At 36.1% G+C, this 18249-nt stretch overlaps 1 protein-coding gene across 1 annotated transcript; it reads left to right on the forward strand.

The window, feature by feature from the left end:
• The first annotated feature begins 6905 nt into the window (after positions 1–6905).
• Positions 6906–17727, forward strand: sigirr (single immunoglobulin and toll-interleukin 1 receptor (TIR) domain). Its single transcript, XM_079859660.1, has 9 exons — positions 6906–7139; positions 10513–10717; positions 12217–12344; positions 12551–12691; positions 12781–12924; positions 14469–14571; positions 14722–14872; positions 14948–15125; positions 16325–17727. Exons 1-9 carry the CDS (start codon positions 7025–7027, stop codon positions 16495–16497), a joined length of 1338 nt encoding a protein of 445 aa, XP_079715786.1. The 5' UTR covers positions 6906–7024; the 3' UTR covers positions 16498–17727.
• The last annotated feature ends 522 nt before the right edge of the window (positions 17728–18249 follow it).

Below are 18249 nucleotides of genomic sequence, written 5' to 3' on the forward strand. Positions count from 1 at the left end.
ATAATTTGGGTAAATGTGAAAGCTAGATTTATGCCTATTTTTTCACATCTTCATGGACACAACAATGATTTCCCTCGTGTGTTAATATTTTTCTTTGTAATAATGTATGATTTGCAAAAATTAATGATTTAGCTGCTTCTGTGTAGATGAGACAATCAAAGTGTATGCGTTGTGCACACGCTACATTGATTATGGCCAAGCATGCGCCCTTAAAATAGCATATGAATAACATGCGCAACACGCCTGACTGACACTAACTGACTTTAGACTAAAAAAAAAAAAAAAATGAATAAATGTGTAGACTAGGTTTTTCCTGGTCAGTGGCGGAATTGTTTTCTAAACCTGCAAAATAGCACCAGGGAACGTTTGCGCCGGAACACGCCTCCTCTTTTCCCTGAACTGCCCCCGGGAGCGCAAGTTCATTTCCAAATTTACCGGTGTGCGTCTGTGGAGGGAAAAGTCCGCTGTGCGTTCCTTATAATAGGAATTATACATGCATCGGTGTACAAAGTCAATTGCGCTGGGTGCAAGATAGGGCCCTAAAACATTAAAGCATTTAATTGTTCTTGGAACAAGTGTTTAAATTGTAACAATGAGCTGCTATGCGATAAATTCATGAAAAATTTTCGGATTTGAAGATATCCCTCTCTGTTTAGGTTGCTAGGGTGCTCTTAATGGTTGCTAGGGTGTGGCTTAATGGCTTCATGATGATCTTGAAAGACTGATTGGTTGCCTGAATAAAATGAGCCCACCCCCTTGTCTCTATGACACTGTGCTGCAAAATCATTTTCAATACAAAATCCCTATGCAATTTACCATAGTAGGATAAACATCCAGGTTTTTTGGGCATTCCCTTCACCATAGTATGTCTATGGGGTACTTTCAGGCACCTATATTATTGAATATAATAATATAAATAATACAAACAAATGATATCTTTCCCTTCTTTTGGCGAGCATCTGTACTTTTTTAACAGGATCAGCATTGATCCTTGCCCAGAAGTGATATAATTATAAATCTATAAAAAGGTCAAAATTCAGTCAAAATTATATTTTAAATTTTATAATAATATACTCTGCACATTTTCTATTATAATAAAAAATTCTAATAAAATGTTGTATTTATTTATTCCAGATATGTACAAATATGACCAACATACATTGCTGTCATTCGATACAACCAGTAAGTCATTCGTTATAACCAAAATTTCGGTTTAACCGAATGACTCTTTTGGTTATAACGAATGACAAAATCTTCATTCAATGCTAACAGGCTGATATCTAGCTGCCTAGCTTGTTAGTTAGCTAGCTAGCTAGCCACCAAAAGGACAATCAAACATTTTATATTTAGTAAAAGTTTTTAAAATATTACAACATTATCCATGTTTTATAGCGGTTGTACCGAATGACCTGATATTTGGGGACATACGTATGAGCAAGTGAAAACATGATTTTTTCTAATAGTTAAGAGAGAGATAATTACTTTGCTTCACAACCATGCGGTCTTTTGCAGGTGTCTGAATGATGTCACATCCTGTCACATAATATTGACCACATGACTTGATCCAAAATGGAGCCCTTTGTATTGGTTACTCTGAATGACATTAATGAAAATCATTTTTCCGGACATTCTTTCTCATAACAAAGCAACGACTTCTACACATAATTTTAATACCATTTTGCACTATGTTGATATATAATGTTATAAAATCATGCCAGAATAAAAAATATATAAATTTATTAAATTTTAAGTTGCTGTATTGGCCTTCGGACGGTTAAACCGAATGACTTTTTGACACTTCAAAATCTTTAAAATACCTTTATATGTAGTAAAATATTATTAAAACCTTTTGGATTCAGTAAAAGAGATCAAGTTGTACTACCTTACATACTTTGGATGTTATATATTTGTTTTTTTATTATTATTAAGGCCTTTGGACAAAAAAATGACCCATCACGTCATTGACCCATATACAGTATATCTAGCAAGTTTTTCACTTCCAGCTCTTGTTAACAATTATATATCACTTATAAATGATTAGATATATAAATGAATAGCAGTTATTAAGATTGATGTGGTTTGGAATTGGTAAAATGTGCTTAATTAAAACCGTCCAGTTGGACTGCTGTGTACTCTCAACGTAAACGAAAGTAACTTGCAATCAGTTTGTGTTTGCTGTTAGTTACAGAAGGTTACCAGGCTGTTGTTAGTTCACTCCCTCTTTGCTTCACATTGTTCTGTTGAAGTGTGTACTCCAGTTTGTCCCCTGCAGTGTTTTTCATCACAATGCTCCTTCTTCAGCATCTAGTTTAGCAGGTCAGTCAGGTCCTTTCTGATCCACAGCTTTGAAACTACACCACCTGTGATGCAAATAATCAGTCTTTGCAGAGATGTTTACATAAAGTGAATTTGTCAGTCTTATTTGCTAGAATGTTTATAGGCCTACGCTCCTAGCCCATAACTGTTAAACCACAAGTTAAAGGGATAGACGGTTCACCCAGAAATTAATATTCTGTCATTTCCAAACTTTTTTTTTCCCCATAGAGCGAATTTATGAAGAGTTTATTAAAAGTGAATGTGGAGTGGAGCTGTTGAGCTCCATGACCAAAAATGTCATAAATATGGTACATACAGTAAGACTCTAACTATCACGGTCACTTCTGACCGAATAATTTTCTGTTTTGAATTTTAAAAATCACAGCTTCATTGGAATGTTACGAAACTTGGTGACTTTTCTGGCATTAGGTATGTGAACACAAAAAAAAATTGAGTTCATGATCCGAGCATGCTAAGTGGTCGTAAAAAAATTAGTCACGATTTTGGTCTCGGTCAAAAATGACCCCCATAGGAAATGAATGGGAAATTGACAAAAACACAAAAATTCGCTACAAATCGGCCACGATGCAGAAAAAAAGTGCTCAGCAATGAAGGGGTGAAACTCTAAAACATCAAGAGTGAAAAACATAACATAATTAATAATTATAATTAATATACAGTACCAGTCAAAAGTTTGGAAACACTACTATTTTTAATGCTTTTGAAAGAAGTCTCTTATGCTCATCAAGCCTGCAGTTAAAAAAAAAAAAAAAAAAAAAAAAAAAAAAAACAGTAATATTATGAAATATTATTACAATTTAAAATAATGGTTCTCTTTTTAATATACTTTAAAATGTAATTTATTTTTGTGATGCAAAGCTGAATTTTCATCAGCAAGTACTCCAGTCTTTGGTGTCTTATGATCCTTCAGAAATCATTCTAATATGCTGATTTATGATCAATGTTGGAAACAGTTGTGCTGCTTAATATTTTTTTATAACCTGAGATACTTTTTTCAGGATTATTTGATGAATAAAAAGTTAAAAAGAACTGTATTTATTTAGAATAGAAATCTTTTGTAACAATATACACTACCGTTCAAAAGTTTGGGAACAATAACTTTTTTAAAAAAAAGAAATTAGTACTTTAATTCAACAAGAATGCGTTAAATTGATAAAAGGTGATGGTAACGATTTATATTGTTAGAAATGTTTTTATTTTGAATAAATGCTGTTTTTATGAATAAATGCTTTTAACGTTTTACTCATCAATGAATCCTGAAAAAAGTATTACCAAAGACACCAAAGACTGGAGTACTTGCTGATGAAACTTCAGCTTTGCATCACAAAAATAAATTACATTTTAAAGTATATTAAAAAAGAGAACCATTATTTTAAATTGTAATAATATTTCATAATATTAGTGTTTTTTTTTTTTTTTTTGTTTTTTTTTTTTTTTAACTGCAGGCTTGATGAGCATAAGAGACTTCTTTCAAAAGCATTAAAAATAGTAGTGTTTCCAAACTTTTGACTGGTACTGTATATATATATAATTAATATAATAATTATCAAAATTATTAAAATAATAATTAATAAAATGTTATAAACCTTGGCAAAAAGTATTATTTGAGAATTTCTAAAAAAATACATTCAATCCACATCTTAAAAGTAAGTAATTTGGTCCAAAAACAACTAGAATTCACAAGCATCTCCATTTAGAGCTATTACAGGCATCTAGTGGTAAACCCATGCAATAACATGATTTATTTAATTTTATGTTTAATAAATTGATTTTTTTTTTTTTTTTCTGAAAGCCTAGTCTCTATTTTAACCCGAAAATACCGCATAGAAAAAAATAAATAATAATAATAAAAAAATAAAAAAACATTATTTTCAATGGCAAAAAATGGACTATAAATATTGCATAAATATTAATCAAATTGTCTCAAAATACTAAATTAAAAAGAATAAATATTATAGAACAAAAATAAATTGCATTGGTTTTTACTGGGATGGAGGAAGTTTCATTTTTAGGTGTCTGGTCACTTCTGACCGGGAAGGCCCTGAGTGTGACTGCTAAACGAAGATCTAATCTGACTCGTCGGATGAATCGGTCTCGGCCCAGTCTGTTGTGATTGGTCTACCTCTTACAGCGCACGTGGAAAGCTACATGTCACTATCATAACTGAACGTCAGCTCTGTCTGAAGGCTTCCTAAAACTCAGCGATTGTACACACTGTAAATAAAAGTAACGATGATGTTGATTTTACCATATCGGTCCATATGTGAGTCCGATATTGAAACATTGGAAGAGCTAGGCTAGTATATTCAACCCGAACCTCCATCCCAAGGACAACTCGAGCAGGACGTTTCTCAATAAAACGCTACTCAGTTTGAGGTACATTATGAGATGTAACAACTGTAATTCCTCACCATCAGCATTGACAATTGACTAGAGCCCTGCACGGGACTGTTTTCTTCATCCCGCTCCCGCCCGCGCCCGCCGAATTTCTGACCATTACCGTCCGCTCCCGCAACGTATGTGTTACACTCCCGCCCGCTCCCGCAATACCCAGCCAACATTAGTATGTGGGGCCCATATGGGTATTAAATGGGCTGGAAAAATGGGCTGGAAAAATGGGCCTTATATAGGATTGTCCGCGGGTTTCTTTATGGCCCCACGCCAACAGCCCACATGGATTTTATGCATGATTGCACTTGCCACTAGGTGGGCCCCAACTGGGCAACATGCACAAGACCCGTTTCGGTCCCAGCTTTAAGTGTTATGTGGGTACTACATGGGGACTACATGGGCTTTAAATATGGGTTATAAGTGGGATTGTCCATGGGTTCCATGTTGGCCCCTTGTCAATTGACCATGTAGATTGTATGTAGGATTTCACTGGGTGTTAGGTAGGGCCCAATGTATGTCCACTCCCGCCCGCACCCGCAAAACTCTGAGAATTTATTCCCGCACAATAATAGAGATGCATTGATTTTGTGTCTTCTCCCGTCCCGCAGGAAAAAACATGTATTTGTATTGCTATTATTGAAGAGATTCATGGGGTTGTTTGTTTCGTTTCCCTGGCCGGCATAGCCTACTGGACACATACACACAGGATAATGGAGGAAATCAAGTGTATGCTGTTTTTGGATGGTTTTGTTTTTGTTTTTGCTGTTTTTATTCAGGATACTCCGTCTGGCGCGTGCAATGATGACGCAGTGAATAGTGATGATTCTCTCTGATCAGCAGTCTGCCGTGTTTTCACGTCACATTTTAGTACCTGGAAGCAGATACAGTTACAACTTTTACTCAGTGGAAAACCAAACAAAGGCGAGGCGAGTCGAGTCGATCCGAGCCGAGGCGAGCTGGTACTGTGTAGGCTAGTGGAAAAGTGCCATTATTGACATCTCCATCATGTCGCTAGGCTACCTCCCGATCCCGCAATGTTTTTTTTAGCTGCCCATTTCAGATAGCCGAAGCAAAGTTCAAACCGCCCGCTCCCGCGAGATTTGCGTTGGGTCCCACGGACCCGGCGGGACTCAATCCCAATGCAGCCCTCTAGTACTGACCCATCTTTCAAGAGCAAACATTTGCAAATCCTGCATTGAACTAAGCAGTCAGTAAAATTATGTATTTGTGGGAGTGTCAAGTTGTTTGCAGGCGGCCAACGTACCGGCTCTGCAACATACAACATAGGCAGGCATTATGCAAATTTATCTACTAGTGACGTAAGGGCCGTAAAGCAGTAGGAATTCGAAACAAAAACGACTCATATATGCTCAGCGTCATTTATTTCTTTTGGGAGACAATAACTTTATTTATCGTGCACTTTCGACTTCACAACTTTGCAGAACATTTACATTCACAAACAGCTATATTACACACTGCATGAAATGTAATATATTTGAAAAAACATAGCCTAATAGGGGCACTTTAAGATTTAAAACGTGATTTGGCCTGAAACTTATGAAAAATACCGATCCATTTAAATTACAATCTAGAGCGCTTATCTGGGCTAAAAAAGAACAACATTTGGGTAAAAAACACACACACACACAAAAAAAAACACATAGAATTGGCCTTTTGCCGAACACGCTCTAATTTCCATCACATAACAGATCGGAAAGGCATTTATTTACTTTCAATAAAAATGAAGAAAATATTCTAAAAGTGGAAATAAAGTGTCTATCGTGTGTTTAATTATAAAGTGTTTATCGGTTGGGTTAGGGGTAGGGAGAGCTTTTATTGTTCCAATAAGGCTGCATCCATTTAAAAATTTGAATAAATATAACAATTTACTCTATGTTATTATTGCATACCGTTGAATGTACAACAACAATGAGGTGCAAATAGTAGCCCATCTGCCATTATTTATAAGTAGCCTATAGCATCTAAATACTATTACACTTAGCCTAGTGCAAATAGCCGCTGCCAATAGTTAAACCTTTAAAAACGCATCTCGAGACTCTTGTATTTTGCGTTCGGTTCCATTTCATTGCACCCCGTCGCCCGCGTCTTATAACTATCCCGTTTACCTGTTCAAAGAGACGCTCAGGTGAACATGATCACGTGACCCTGTTTTCCCCACAGTGATTCTGGCGACAGACTCCGTGTAACCGCTGCGCACCTTCCGCGTTTATATGACACGCACTGCTGGCAACATCTACAGTCTCTGTTTCACGGTTAAAGTGCGTTAATCAACTTCATGACAAACTATTTTACAAGTACACTCTTTCATGAAAGGATTTATCAGAGGACTGCGATGTGGCGTTGCCATTTCATTCTGTATCTGACATGTCTCGCGTTTACTCAGTCTGCGGGTAAGACTTCATTTAAATCTATCTATCTATCTATCTATCTATCTATCTATCTATCTATCTATCTATCTATCTATCTATCTATCTATCTATCTATCTATCTATCTATCTATCTATCTATCTATCTATCTATCTATCTATCTAATGGATATTATATAGCCTATGGGAGCTTGTGACTAATTGTTAACAGTTTTTGATTGTGTTTTTCAATTTCTGTATAGATAAACCTTACAGTTTTTTTCTGCACATTTAGCCTATATTTGTATTTTTACTGCTATTGCCCCTGTAAAAAGGTTCAATTTACACATTGATTTTCTTGTGGGTATGCAAGTTTTCACATTGGAATCTGCCATCAAACAACCTATTAAGGCTTTTGTAGTAATACAGTTGTGCGTGCGTGCGTGTGTGTGTGGGGGGGGGGATCCTGAAATAGTAAAAATACAAAAGTGCAAAAATGTAACAAAAAAAACAACAACATTTGACTTGCAAATATTGCAACTAATCAATTAGCCTATGTAAATGTAGGCTATTCCATTTAAAACACATGACAACTTGCCCTGACATGAAAATACTTGTCAACCTTTATATCACTGTTGTATTTTTGCTTTCATTTGTTTATACAACAAAAATATGATGATGTCCTGATGACCCTGTATACGTTTCAGTTGTTTTTCCGGTTAATAATGTTCATGCTGTACAATTATTCAGCGCCTTGTTCGTCTACCAGAATAAACCTGTAAAGTGAACTTTGTACCTTTAACACAGCTGCTCCTGTTTAATGATTGAATGAAGTTACTGGCTGCAGTTCAGAACAATAATCTCACTTAAATATTACACAGATCTTAATAGTGACTATTCAATATTGACAGATCAATTCTTATATCCAAAGGCATTAGTACTCAGCCTGAAAGTAATGAATAATGAACCTGTTATAACAGGTTTTTTAGATTGTGAAGTCCTATTGAGTGCATTCAAACAGCATCATGCTTTTGTCAAACCTGTTGTCAATATGATACACAAATCACTCTTACGCCTATACGAGCATACAGCATGTTGACTTTTTGGTGTGTGTGTGTGTGTATGTAAAGCACCTCAAATGACCATCTTATGATTAACCTGCACGGGAAAAAGTGGCCATAAAAAGAGCAATCCAGTGTAAATTTGTTCTGGAACAAGAGAATGTTCTGGAACAGTCAATATTTGCTCTTATAACATTGTTGTTTCCCCCCTCTGCCACTATTTCCTCCCTAACTCTGAATCATTAGTATTTACATGTATTAGTTTACTTCATATTTTTGTCTAAAGCTATACTTACAGTATATTATAGATAGGTAACCGTATTACTATATGAATTGCCTTGGAATTGAATCTTTGACATGTAAAGCTCCGAGCTCTACCAGTTGAGTTATAGGAACTAGTTATTCCTACCTGATTTGAATACACAAATTTTGTTCTACACTCTTATTTTCATATTTGTTTACTTCATATCTAGCTGCATATCAAATATATGAACTGTTGAATGTAACAAATTTCCAATGGATGAACAGCTGATTTAATATTTTATTAGATTGTTTAACAGAGCGATTGGCACTAAGGCCTAAAACTCAAGTACACAAACGCTGGGTTTGCACATTGCAAGAGCTAGTCCCATTCTACACACTTAACCTACTAAACCTAGTGTATACTTAATAGGGATGCAACAATAATAAAATTGTAGCCGACTGATATAAGTCAGTGTTATTTTCATCTTATAACCAATAAATGGGCGACAAAAAACACTAAAAACTAAATTCATCACAACATTATAACTTACAGAATGAAAAAATTGTTATTCATTTTGAGATTTGCTAAAGATACATTTAAAGGTGCGGTCACATTTATTGTTGTTTGGCCAATCATTTCAATAGGGATCCATGTAATTATGATTTTCGTGTGAAGGCGAAAGATTTCACAATGAGTTAAATTCAGTGTTAAATTATCAGTGTTTTTAAAAATGAACTTTAATCAGTAGATGATGGGAAAGGTTTTCTAAAAATGTACAACTACATGCCTGATATTGACTGATAAATTAAAAGAAAAAATCAAAAATCTGATATGGTACCGATATATTTGAAATCCCCATTACTTTGAGGACTTAAAGGGACAGTTCACCCAAAAATGAAAATTCTGTCTTCATTTACTCACTTTCAAGTTGTTCCAAACCTGTACGAGTTTCTTTATTCTGTTGAACACAAAAGAAGATATTTTAAAGAGTGTTGGTAACCAGACAGTTGACGGTAGCCATTGACTTCCATAGTAGGAAAAAAAAAATATGTACAGGCATTTCTTGAAAAGGTTTTTCCATCACGTCACATAGAAACAAATTAACAACTGTCTTACCTCGAGTCCTGAGATTATGTGTATAGTGGACTTCAGATAAAGTGTTTCCTAAAGGTCAAACCAAATGACCTTCTGACCACCACAGCATGTCCAAAGTTTGTTGGTTGAAGGATTTATGGACCTTCTCCCAAACTCTGCCTACGTTGGAGTTTTCCAACCATTTCCCCGGAAATCTACAGTACATGTACAATATTTATGTAGGCAGTGATTTCTATTAAACATCAGTGTCCTTAATGGATCCATCACCAACTGAGCTTTCAAATGAATCTTCATAATGAAGGCCCATTAAATAAATTTTTAATGAATCCATTTCCATTTTTTTTTTTTTTTTTTTTGCATAAAATACCATATCCATGAGGGCAGATGAAGAATATTTTGCTCAAACATGGGAATATGAAGCAGTGCTGATGAGAAACAGCCTCACCTGTGCATCAGAATAGAGTTTCACTCATCTCTCTTGAGATTAGATATCCTCCATAAGACTCAAGCTAGGTTACGCTAATAAAGAAGTCATTGTTTTTAGCTGAGCGCCTTTCAGGTGTGCTCATTCCACAAAGCTCTAACTGGATTAAGAATCTGGCAGTTTAGTTGTGACGCAACTTATAAAAAGTCACATTTTATACATCGTAAAGGCCCGTTCACACTAAGGAAAATAACTATTACCGATAACGATAAAGATATACAAAAATTATTTAAAATAATAGCACAATCCACACCACAACTATAACGATAATGGCACAGAAGAATGATATCATTGGAATCTCTTTCGCAACGTTTTTTTTTTTTTTTTTCTAGCTGATAAACAATTAAAACATTGACAGCCAATCAGAATCCTTTCTGCTTTGAATGCGGGCAGAGCATGCTACAATAAATAAACAGATTGGTATCGTGCGTTGGTGTGGATACAAATATTGTTATCATTATAGATATCTTGGTATGAATGGCCCTTAACACACTGATGCTCACATATTTCGAATTTTTCTCTCTCAAAACAAAGATCCGCTTTGTAGCAGCGTTCCAGACTTCAAGCATGATCAAACTCAGTCGGTATCTGGGACGCTTGGCCACAGCGTGGTCCTCCAATGCAAAGCCTCCATGGGTTTGAACCGCACAGGTTCAGACTGTAAAGACCACCTGGAGTGGATGAAAGACGGCACACCGCTTACCAACCTCACCATCTACCCTCAAAATATACAAAACTGGTGGGTATATGATGCAATATTATGCCCAGCACTGGGGACATGTAGTGTATCAGTTATTCAAATTTAAATATTGTAATGTGGCCCATTAAACTGAAAATATATTAAAGAAATTTAGATACTTTATAATGAAATTTATCTCTTTGACTGTGTTCTAAATACTAGCGTACTGCATGATGTGTAGTATACACTATATACTCTTCTTTAGTGCATACTATTTTTTTTAAATAATGTGAAAGTTTAAAAAAAACATTTCAGTCAGTTGTTTTTGCACAACCTTTTTACATTGTACTTATTTCAGTAAATGCCAGTCAGATATGTTTCTGAATTATTATTATTTTTTCATTTTAATTGGATTTTTTAACCAAATTGTCCGTAAAACTGTCTACTTTTCATCATTCAATTAAATAATCAGTTAAGAAGGAGATGTTACACATTTAGACTATGCTGAGGTGATTTATGGTTCATTTATAGGGTTAGTTCACCCAAAAATGAAAATTATCCCATAATTTACTTACCCTTAAGCAATCCTAGGTGTATATGACTTTCTTCTTTCAGCCAAACACAATCAGAGTTATATTAAAAACTATCCAGGCTCTTCCAAGCTTTATAATGGGAGTGAATAGTAACTGAAGCCCCAAAAAGCACACCGATCCACCTAACCCTTGAAGTTGAGTGTATTGAATGTGGTATAATGCATGTTATGCCTCACAGCGTGCTATTTTGTATATGCCACATTTCATCATTGTAATAGGAATAATTCAACTTAATAACAGTTTATTTACACAATATATATATATATATATATATATATACAGTATACACACAGTATATTTCAATCATGACAACTCAATCATGAAGGAGTAGTTTTAGCATGTTAATGAATATGGCAATGTTAAAGTATTTGGTATTGGCGGATTAGATCTGCTACGCTGCTGCATGAATAGACAGCCCGTTCTCATCCCAAGGCGTCATATACTGACGCTTTTGACATTTCGTCTACATCGAACGCACATGGCACTCTTTAGCATCAATATGAGACACAGATAGATATGGGCCAGAAGGCGCCTCCTAGCGGTCTAACCCTAACCCTACCCCAGACCTAAACCTACCCATAACCGAACAAAGCTATCTGCGTCTCATATTGACGCTAAAGGGTGCCATGTGCGTTCGATGTAGACGAAATGTCAAAAGCGTCAGTATATGACGCCCTAGGATGAGAATGCGTTGGAATAGACATACATAAATCATGTAGCAGATCTAGGCAGGTGCAGCTGGGGGAGGTGGAAGGGTTCAGAGGAAATCTGACAGTGCGCGGCTGGACTAGCCTACAGAAAACACTGAACCAGACTATTTAAATGCCAGCAATCTCATTGGCTGCAGGACCAGCAGAGGCTTCAGCTTGTACCATGTGGTAATGGTGTGATTGCTTGCAGATTGCATGTAAAAGACCTATCAGCTTGTGCCATCTAGAGTTTCATGACTATCCAAACACTTGGCAGGGTCACAGATGAGGGTCACGTCATTAAGAGCAGTGATCTAACACTGACTCTGAGAGATCGGGCTGATTTTGGGGTGTATTTCTGCGTGGTGAGGAACAGCACAGCGCAATTCAACGTAAAAGAATACAGTAAGAAAAAAATGCCTTATTTCAGTCTTTTAATATTACCTCCAGATTATACTTATTGTCATATTTGTTATTATCCACAATGTAAGAATTTACATGTGACACATTTGTAAGAATTTACAAATTCCATAAACATTATAATATAAAGTTCTTCTCTGCATTTCTGTGTATATGGTTGATAATAATTTTGATCCCATTTTGTATCCCAGAATCCCCAAGTCACAGCGGAGCAGTGGTTGCGTCGGTGGTCCTGTTGGTTGTACTCGCTCTTGCAGCGGTGGTCTATACCAAGTGTCGACTCAACTTTAAACTGTGGTATAAGAATATTTCTGGAGAGTATGAGCTTAATGGTAAGTATGCATTCTGTTCATTAAAGCCTTTTATAATCTTTCATAACATTGCATTATCATTTCATAAAGATGTTTTTGCTGTTTCTCAGATGGCAAAATGTATGACGCCTACATCTCATATATCAACAATGAGAATGACAGGAAGTTTGTCAATTTTATCCTGAAGCCTCATTTGGAGAACAAGTACAGTCATAAACTTCTACTCAACGACACAAACATCCTTCCTGGAGCCGGTAAATCTTAAAAACAACTATATTCAGATTTATTTGGGCATAAGTTAAATCATTACTCCAGTCTTCAGTATGATGATCATTGTAGCTGATCACAGACATGTTGAGCGCATGAATGCAGTGATCTCATCCCTGCAAAACGATTTCTGCACTCTCAAGAATGCTTTCATCATAACTAACAGTGCAAACATGATGGAAAAAAAGATATTCGTTGATTATAACCGGAGTTTTGGCGAGAGTCCAAATAAACTTGCGCTGTTGATTGATAGCTCCAGCGATTGTAAAGGGAGTGTTCTTTGATTGCTTTCTATATATAATTTAATCACAGTTTAAATAACAGATTATTTTCATCCTACTAAGAGAAACAATATGAAGTTGACCGTTTAGTCACTGGTTTGATTTACTGACGCATAGACAAAGAACATCTGACTGTACATGAATCATTACATATCAGAAATCACTGGTCACAGATCATATTAGGCATTTAAAATTAACACAGTTACTTACATGTTGTCGCATTACTGTCAAGTCTATATCGTAAAAGTCTGTTTGCAAAGCCTGCGCCGAAATTGTGACTGATTTATCAAAAAATCCACAGTGAAATGTACTGTATACAAAATAAATTATGCTCAACTGAGACATTCACATTGTTGAAAATAAATAACCACATTTTTGGACTAACAAGGAAACTGAGTTCTGAAACTTACAGAATATTCTTATTGTATGATAACCTCTTATATGTGACCCTTGACCACAAAACCAATCACAAGTCTCACATGTATATTTGTGGCAATAGCCAACAATACATTGCATGGGTCAAAATTATCGATTTTACTTTTATTCCAAAAATCAGTAGGATATTAAGTAAAGATCATGTTCCATGAAGATATTTTGTACATTTCCTGCCGTAAATATATAAGAAATTTATTTTTGTGAGTGGATGCAGCACAATCGCGAACATAAATGGACAACTTTAAAGGCGATTTTCTCAATGTTGCGATTTCTTTGTACCCTCAGATTCCAGATTTTCAAATAGTTGTATCTCGGCCAAATATTGTCCTATCCTAACAAACCATACATCAATAGAAAGCTTATGTATTCAGCTTTTTTATGTATTAAAAAATGTACACATGTGACTGGTTTTGTGGTCAAGGGTCACATGTGTCAAAAGCTCAAGGAAATTTTGATTTCTCAGTTCATGACCCCTTTAATTAATTTATGGATTTGGCAGACAAAGTAACTTACACTCCATTTAAGTTTTTTTTCTGCATTCACATTTTATTAGTTGCATTCCCAGGGAATCGAACCCATGACTTAGGTGTTTCTAGTGCCATGCTCTACTGTTTGAGTTACAGGAATACTATTTATGTTAAATAAAACATATTTATTACCTATTTTAAAATAATAATAATGACATATTTAACAGACAGCACCGGTTTTGTTTGTATCAAATTAAATATGGTCTCATCTTTGACTTAGGTCTATTGATAGTCTAGGAAAATACACAATTTAAAGCACAACATTTGTATGGTGTCTTATTTCCTCAGAGCCGTCTGCAGAGCTGCTGATGAACATTAGCCGCTGTCGACGGCTGATTGTGGTGCTTTCTCAGGCTTACCTGGAGCAGGAGTGGTGCACCACCAACTTTAGGTGTCATGTTACTTGTTTGGATTTATATGTTTAGTTTGAGTTAGTTTCCTGTTTTGTAGTCTGATTATTTGCATCTGTGTCTTGTTAATCTAGTTTTCCCTGTGTATATAAGCCCTAAGCTGCGTCCTAAAATTCTGCTTTAATGTTCAGACAGGGTCTGTGGCATCTGATGGAGCTGTCGAGGAAGCCCATTTTCATCACATTTCAGTCGCAGCAGAAGCAAATAAGCCAGGACATCAGTCAACAGTTGAGACAACACCACCCTCGAATCACAAAAATCACCTGGGGCGCACACTCCATGGTGAGACCCTCACACTGCTCAATAAATCTCTGAGATTTAGGGTAAAACCTAATCATACTCTTTCCTTTCTCACAGACCCCTTCTTCAGGGTTCTGGAAGGAGCTTGCATTGGCAATGCCACGTAAGATGACGTTTCACAGGGAATCGGCAGGCGATCCGCAGATTTTGTTGCAAGGTGATAAAGATCCGATGCTCACGCAGCAGCCTGATTACCTGGACTGCAGACCGGACCCAGATCCCGCAGGAGACCTGGGTACGAAACGTGCTTCTTGAACCAAAAGAGTTTATCTTCTTTGAGTGTCATTACAACAATGATATATGATCTGGGTTAGTGCTGGATTAGGCTTCCTTTAAAGGCATAGTTCTGTGATAATTTGAAGAATGTTTGAAGAACGTTTCTTCAAATTATTTGTGATTGAACTCTCCATTTAAGACAAGCTTTACTTTGCCATACAGTTTTTAACCTTATAAAGAAAGCTTACTGCATTATATTTGATGCGAATTTCTAAGGTCTAATTATCAACAAATTTGTTTTACACAATCTACTACATGTCTTCTGTCGTCTGATTAATAGTTTATACTGTTTTAATTCTATTTTAATGATTTTTATGAAGTAAATCAGGCTTTTGAGGAGCGTTTATTTGTTCATCTCGCGATCATTATTGTATTGCATTGCATTATATGTTTCCCCTCCACAATAAAAACTACAGAGCTTTGATCATAAAACTAAGCATTTAAAGGGTTAGTTCACTGGAAAAAAAAATATATCCCATAATTTTCTGACCCTCAAGCCATACTAGGTGGATATGACTTTCTTCTTTTAGCCAAACACAATCAGAGTTATATAAAAAAATATCCTGGCTCTTCAAAGCTTTATAATGGGGGTGAATGGTAACTTGGATTCTGAACCGCAAAAAAGTGCATCCATCCATCATAAAAGTAATCCAAAGTGTAATCCATAACCCATAGCTCCAGGGTGTTAACAAAGGCCTTCTGAAGCCAAGCGAAGCGATACGTTTGTAAGAAAAATATCCATATTTATAACCGCATTGCTTCGCTTCACTTCAGAAGGTCTTTATTAATCCCCATGAAGCCGTATGGATTACTTTTATGTTGGATGGATGCCTTTTTTTGGGGATTCAGAATCTCAGTTACTATTCATTGCCATTATGAAGCTTTGAAGAGCCAGGATATTTTTTTAATACAACTCCATTTGGCTGTTAGAAGAAAGTCATATACACCTATGATGGCTTGAAGATGAGTAAATTATGGGATAATTTAAATTTTTGGGTGAACTGTCCCTTTAAACATCATGTATTGTCTAAAGATTCAATAAAAATAAATTAGGTTCCATTACTAAAATAGATAATTTCATGTGTCAGGCTTTACAGGATTTACATTATAAAGGGTTACAACATTTTATTGTACATATACAATGTGTTTACCTCACAGGTTTGCGTTTGCCCATCTACAAAACCCTTCCCTCCAAAGCTCCAGTGCTTCCTGCAGGTCCAGGTGAGACGAATGAACCCAAACCCCCCGAGATAGATGTATCTGACCTCGGCTCGAGGAACTACGCCGCCCGCACAGACTTTTACTGCCTGGTCTCCGAGGACGATATATGAGACACACACTCCTGTTCCTTTTTGCACTTTTAAGTCACTTTCCCCTCAATGATTTCATGTTACTGTTTTTTTTTAAAGTTTTTTAATCTACACCTGTACAGTTTTGCATGCACACTTAATGTTTTTATGAAAAATGTTTAATAACATTTCATGTATAGTCATAGGGATGTTGGTTGTGCTGTGTATATGTTTTAATAAAAATCTGGGGTCCATGTTTTATTTGGTTTTGAATTCATTAGTCAAGTCAAGTCAAGTCATCTTCATTTATATAGCGCCTTTAACAATGTAGATTGTTTCAAAGCAGCTTTACAGAGATACACGTATAATTTATGGTAACAGAGATTGTTTTGGCTTTATAGCGGTTATTTAATAAAGTTATTTTCCAGCTAAAGTTAGTTTTGATTGATTCGCTTCCATCGCAACGATCATTTGTTATTAAATTAGGGGCCGCTAAGACGACACCATTCCCTCTACACAGACTTTAAACGCGAACCTGTGATAAACGCTGAGGCGTTCACATGCGCATTAAGAATTGGTTCTATAGTTTATAACACACCTACGTCTGAATATGCCTACTTCCCTACTATACAGTAGGCGAAAAACAGTATATTATTCATAAAACAAACGTACCTAACCTAACCTTGGTTCCCTGAGAGGAGGGAACGAGACAATGCGGCAGTAGCTGATGCTGTGGGGAAACACTTTTTCTCTGAGAAGAATGAAACCCTATGAAATATCGCAGGCGAGGATTCACCTGTCAATGGCATTCGAGCGCACAAACTTGAGGCGGCTCCTCCGCTGACCTTAGCTAAAAGTGCTTCATGCAACGGAAGACTTATAAGCTCATGACATATCTGCCATAAGTGCAAGCATTAGACTGCTGCAAACACATCGCAAAGTAATAAGACGGCGGACTGGCCATCGTCCTTGATTTAACCATACACTCGCTGCAAAAACAGCAGCCAAATCAGTGCTATAGACACTTTGGTGAATGAACAATGTGAGTAAAGGCAGATTATGACATCCACAGTGCTGGCACCATCAGTGAGATAAACCGACAGGGGCTGCAGCACTTTAATGTGGAACTCACCGCTTTAAGGCGGGAGGTTACTTATCATACGAGAGAAAAGAGTTCCCGTCAGTTACAACATATAATTTTGACTTTGTAACTATATTAATATTGTAAAATAGCTATCATTGAATGTGAAAAGATGCCAAATCTGTTTCTTGAAAATAAAAATAAAACTTAAAATAAAAATTAAACTAGATCTGTTAAAGATCACTTCGTATGGAAAGCATCTGCTGTTTACTAACATCTGATAGACGTCTTTAAGATGTCATTCTAAATCATAAACATCTTAAAAACATTTACTAAACGTCTATTTGACATCTGACAGGAAACGTCCTATAGACGAATTGCAGATCAGCAAACACTCTAAAAAACATGTCTTCCAGATGTAAAAACACACATCAAATTGACATCTCCGCGATGTACGTGTGCTATCAGGGTTATAGCCTATTCTCAAATGCTTTGAAACAATCTGTATTGAACAAAAATAAAGGTGACTTGGCTGGACTTGATTTTCAGTCATTAAACTTGATCTAGTTTGTCATCATTGTATAAATTAAACTTTGGCTATTGCAAAAAGTGTTCTGAGCTGTTAAAGTGATACATGGTGGTCACTAAACCCCAGCAGAGAATGTTTATGGATTCTATTCGACCAGTAGAGGGCAGTATAGTAACATCCATAT

This window comes from Squalius cephalus, assembly GCF_949319135.1.
Source record: "Squalius cephalus genome assembly, chromosome: 23".
NCBI lineage: Eukaryota > Metazoa > Chordata > Actinopteri > Cypriniformes > Leuciscidae > Squalius > Squalius cephalus.